This window comes from Drosophila erecta, unplaced genomic scaffold (genome assembly GCF_003286155.1).
Source record: "Drosophila erecta strain 14021-0224.00,06,07 unplaced genomic scaffold, DereRS2 tig00000580-arrow-arrow-pilon, whole genome shotgun sequence".
NCBI lineage: Eukaryota > Metazoa > Arthropoda > Insecta > Diptera > Drosophilidae > Drosophila > Drosophila erecta.
The window spans coordinates 60,260-64,388 of record NW_020825276.1 but is presented as its reverse complement, the minus strand read 5'-3'; the positions used below and the strand labels follow the sequence as shown (position 1 = coordinate 64,388).

The window sequence follows — 4,129 nt, the reverse complement described above, 5'->3', positions numbered from 1 at the left end:
ACCTCTTATATAGGGAAAGATCATACAAATTGGGATGACAACTTAGACGCTATTAGCGGATCTTTAAGAGCATCGTTGCATAGAAGCACAGGTTCGTCACCTTACTTTCTGACATTTGGACAGAATATGATCCTTAACGGCAAGGACTATAGTCTCCTGCGTTCTCTAAATATGTTAGCGGACGACACTCGGTTATCTAAACCGGAGGCTTTAGAACTGCAGAGAAGGCAAGCTAAACTGAACCTCAACCGATCCCATGAAGAAAACGCGAATAGATACAACCTACGCACACGGCAGATAGAATTTAAAAACGGCGATTTCGTTTATGCTAGAAACTTTACACAAAGTAATGCCGTAAAGAAATTCAGTAGTAAATTGGCACCCGTGTTTATCCCAGCTTAAGTTTATAAGAAACGTAGCTCGTACTACTATGAATTAGAGGATGAGAGAGGAAGGAAATTAGGAGAATTCCATTTGAAGGATATACAAGCTAGAAAACAAGGAGTTTCTTCAGATAAGGCTTCCTTGAAATAGTCTCGTTACCCTTATATGTGGTGTAGTGACCAACGTAACTTTACACTGCAACAACTCTTCAAGACACCCTCGCCCTAAATTATAGCAGATTTTGTGTAAAACAAAAAGCGAGAGAATTGTCTTAGACCAATCAAGACAGAATATGATCGTACGATTATACAGTTAGGGAAAGAAAAGCTATAACAGCGACCACCAGCATGCAGCTTCCCAGAGCTTAGATCATTATCGGATAAAACTTCGTGGCGAACGCCCACAATTTTTGACGCTGCCCATTTAAAGTGCACATACACGTGGAACTATAATTTAGTTATATATATCCAATCTCACAAAAACAAGAGTTGGGATATTGCAATAAATTTCCGTGTGCGATTTGGGTGAAAGTGGCAAAGAGATTCGACCCCAAGGCGTAAGGAAGGCCCGGCCTATATATAGAGCATTTGTTGGCTCTACAGCCGACTACCCCCCCTGTCTCGTCGACCCCCGCATCAGCTCATGGTTTAAATCCCGTTCGCTCCAAGAAGAGGCCACGAGGCGACATAACCTTCAGCAACAAGTTACGCAACCGGCCACCAGCCGAATGATAACTAGCCAATTATATTGGAAGGCTAGAGCTCATCCAGATTATTTAGCTATGCAGAAGTTTAGACGACCGGAGCAGATTTAATTATATTTGGACATCATCATCGTCACGCAGTGAAGATCATCTCCTATGACCAACGGAGGTTCAACTTTGTGATTTCGTCTTATCGCAACGCAGCGTAGCAGCCAGCGGTTTCCTAAGGTCTTATCGCTGCAGTGCTGCAGTTATATTTCGTGTTTTGTTTTGATTCTTGATTTTCTTTTGTATTGCGATTTATAATGAATTAAATACTCGCAGATTGACGGAACTTTTGGCATTTGAATAGGAATTTAACTTAGAACCTTTAAAGTTTGACCTACAGCTCGGCAATGTCAACGTGAACTTGGGCCCAACTTTACGCACATCATGGAGTGGATATTTAAGGTCGTGAGTACTACAACAACAACAATGATAAAAATCTTATTATGAATTACCTATATTAAAATTCTAACAAAATGCCACTCGAACGTCTAAATAAAATAAGATCTGCATTTGACTAAAGATTATATAATTATATTTGTTAATTTTATATTCAATTACTTATAACTATTTGCATTGTACTTTACTTTTATACACTTTATTTTACCCCACTGAATATAAACAAAAATGAAGAGTTAGAGAATGACTCGGATAATTATGCGTAGATTAAAATTTGTTAAGTTGTAAAAGATATTTAATGGAACCGTTTATTAAACTGAATTTATATAAATGGAATTATGATCGGAGACATATTGAAAAAGAATGAATTGTGAATAAATAGATTTAATGGTTTGTCGAGTACTTATGTTGAACACTTTGTTAAATATGTGGTAGAGTTATTTTGAACTTGGCCAAGGGACAATGTAAATATTTTAAGTAGCATTGTCATGGTAGGGAGGGTAAAGACTTAGGGAATCATTAACATCCAAAATTCCCAATACTTATCAGAATCTGTAGCTTATCTTCACACGTGTCGGCGTGTATCATTAATATCAATATAAAGCCATTTCTTTTATTAACCGGTAATCCAGTTTTGAATATTGTTTATGAGTAAGACGCACTTATTAAAATGTAGTAGTGTTTCGTACTATCCTAAGCTAAAACAACTCCGACCTACGGCGAGCTAGACCCGAGCATAGCAAGAGTGCGCATCCTTAGCGAAGGAAGTACAAGGTCCTCTTTATTAGTAATTACCACCCACTATTAAAAGACCAACTAGTTAAAAATCTATCGAACTACGTACACTACAATTTTGTTTCCCTGTTTTCCTTTTTTCCTTATATTAAAATTTCTTTTGCTTTCAACAGCTGGCATAGGTTCGATGGATGAGAAGGATGGGGTAAAAATTATTTTACTTGTCTGTGGAAATCAAAACTCTTTTATTTTTGTCATGCCTCGATTTTCTTTTCGGCTGTCCTTGAGGCGATTGGGCGAGTGTGTTTGTTGCTGTCAGTTTCAGTTCCGCTTTTGGGGGATGCCAACTTTTGACTTCCTGTCAATGGTGACATCTGCAGCGGTCTAGCTGACCTTTCTCTCCATCGCTTTTCCCCAATTTCCAGACTGGTTTTATACCGTACTTCTCCTTTCCTCAATCGAGTAAAGAGTTCGCCAGTTCTTTTGAGCGTTTCTCAATGTCTTTTAACCAGACTAACCAAAAAATAAATGCAATTTGTGTATGTTTGTTCAAAATTCTTAGTTGCGCCTTTGTTTATTTTTAATTAGGGAATAATCTATTAATTGCGATATTTTTCCTGCATGTAATTTAAAATTCGCTACTACTACTACAATCATCATTACCATTTATATAAATATATAGTACGGTTTGAATATTTGTCTTATTAGTTTTATCCTTAGATGGGCTTCCTAAATTTGTTTTTACCAAATTATTGTTAAGATTATTATGAGCATGATTTTGATAATTAATATGCTGTTGAAGATTTTTTTTAGTATTATCCGCAGATCGGTTTCCTAAATTTGGTTTTTCCCGAACTATTTTTAAGAATATTATGAGCATGTTTATTTGTATAGCGTGTATAAGACTTTCTGTCTGAACCGTTGGGTGCCGGATTGAATGACTTACTATCAATCGAATAACTATTTATTGTGGAAGTTTGACCTCCCCCAATATTCGAATTTTGATTGTTCGTCATAGAGAATTCACCCTGTTTTTTTGGCACCGGGGTATTGCCACCCGCGTTACCAGTTGGCTGACTGTTTGTGGCAGTATTTTTTCCACCTGCATTGCTGGATGGCTCGTTGATTTGCTCATATGGACTGGCCTCAAATTCTCCTGCATTGTATCCCATTCCATAAATTACCTGAAAACAACGTGTTTTTTCAATGAGGTGCCACTCACTGACACACAAAGAAAATAATGTTTGGTCTCACCCTATTTTGGTCACAACAAGACTCAAGCCGGTGGCAATGCCAGTTAAATTGGGCAGCGGGATTTCTTGGCAAGCTGCAACCATGTCTACAAAATTGCGTAGGCACACACGCATATATCTTGTTTGGTCCACAATATATTCCAGCTTGGGCGGTACTAAATAGAAGAAAGCTCATTAGGACAACTCCCCATTGCACTGACATGGTATACCGAGAACTCATAACTGAGATCGCACTCGAGCAAAGATTCGCATTTATACCGCTCAATGAGTTATCTTTTCTTGGAAGTGATTGCTACGGTTCTTATCGGCTTTTGGTTATTCAGAGCTTGCGTGCAATATCAATACAAAATGTTTGTATTTTCCCTATCAAAAGCCAAGTCATTTTCCCTTGATCTGAGCACCCGGACCTAACATATTTCATTTTAAAATGCTCTATACAAATTGTTTGTTTCTATATCAAGCCCTGAAATGCAGTTGCGTAAATTGAAAATGCAATATCGAAAGGAGATTCATCTTTTCGTAACTTGGAAACTAAGCTAATGGGGGTTACAAAAAAGTAGAGCAGTAAAGGGCATCCAGGCCCTGCTTTGCACTTTTGCGACCCACAAAT

The 4,129-nt window shown here is 37.8% G+C and overlaps 1 protein-coding gene across 1 annotated transcript; it reads right to left on the bottom strand.

Moving 5' to 3' along the window:
- Positions 1 to 3,011: 3,011 nt before the first annotated feature.
- LOC113564770 (putative uncharacterized protein DDB_G0285119) lies at positions 3,012 to 3,724 on the bottom strand (the record flags this gene model as incomplete). The annotated part of the gene is given in 3 exon segments (XM_026983608.1): positions 3,012 to 3,107; positions 3,109 to 3,450; positions 3,521 to 3,724. Coding segments are annotated over 3 exon segments (639 nt in total), but the record flags the coding sequence as incomplete, so codon positions are not given.
- Between the last annotated feature and the right edge of the window lie 405 nt (positions 3,725 to 4,129).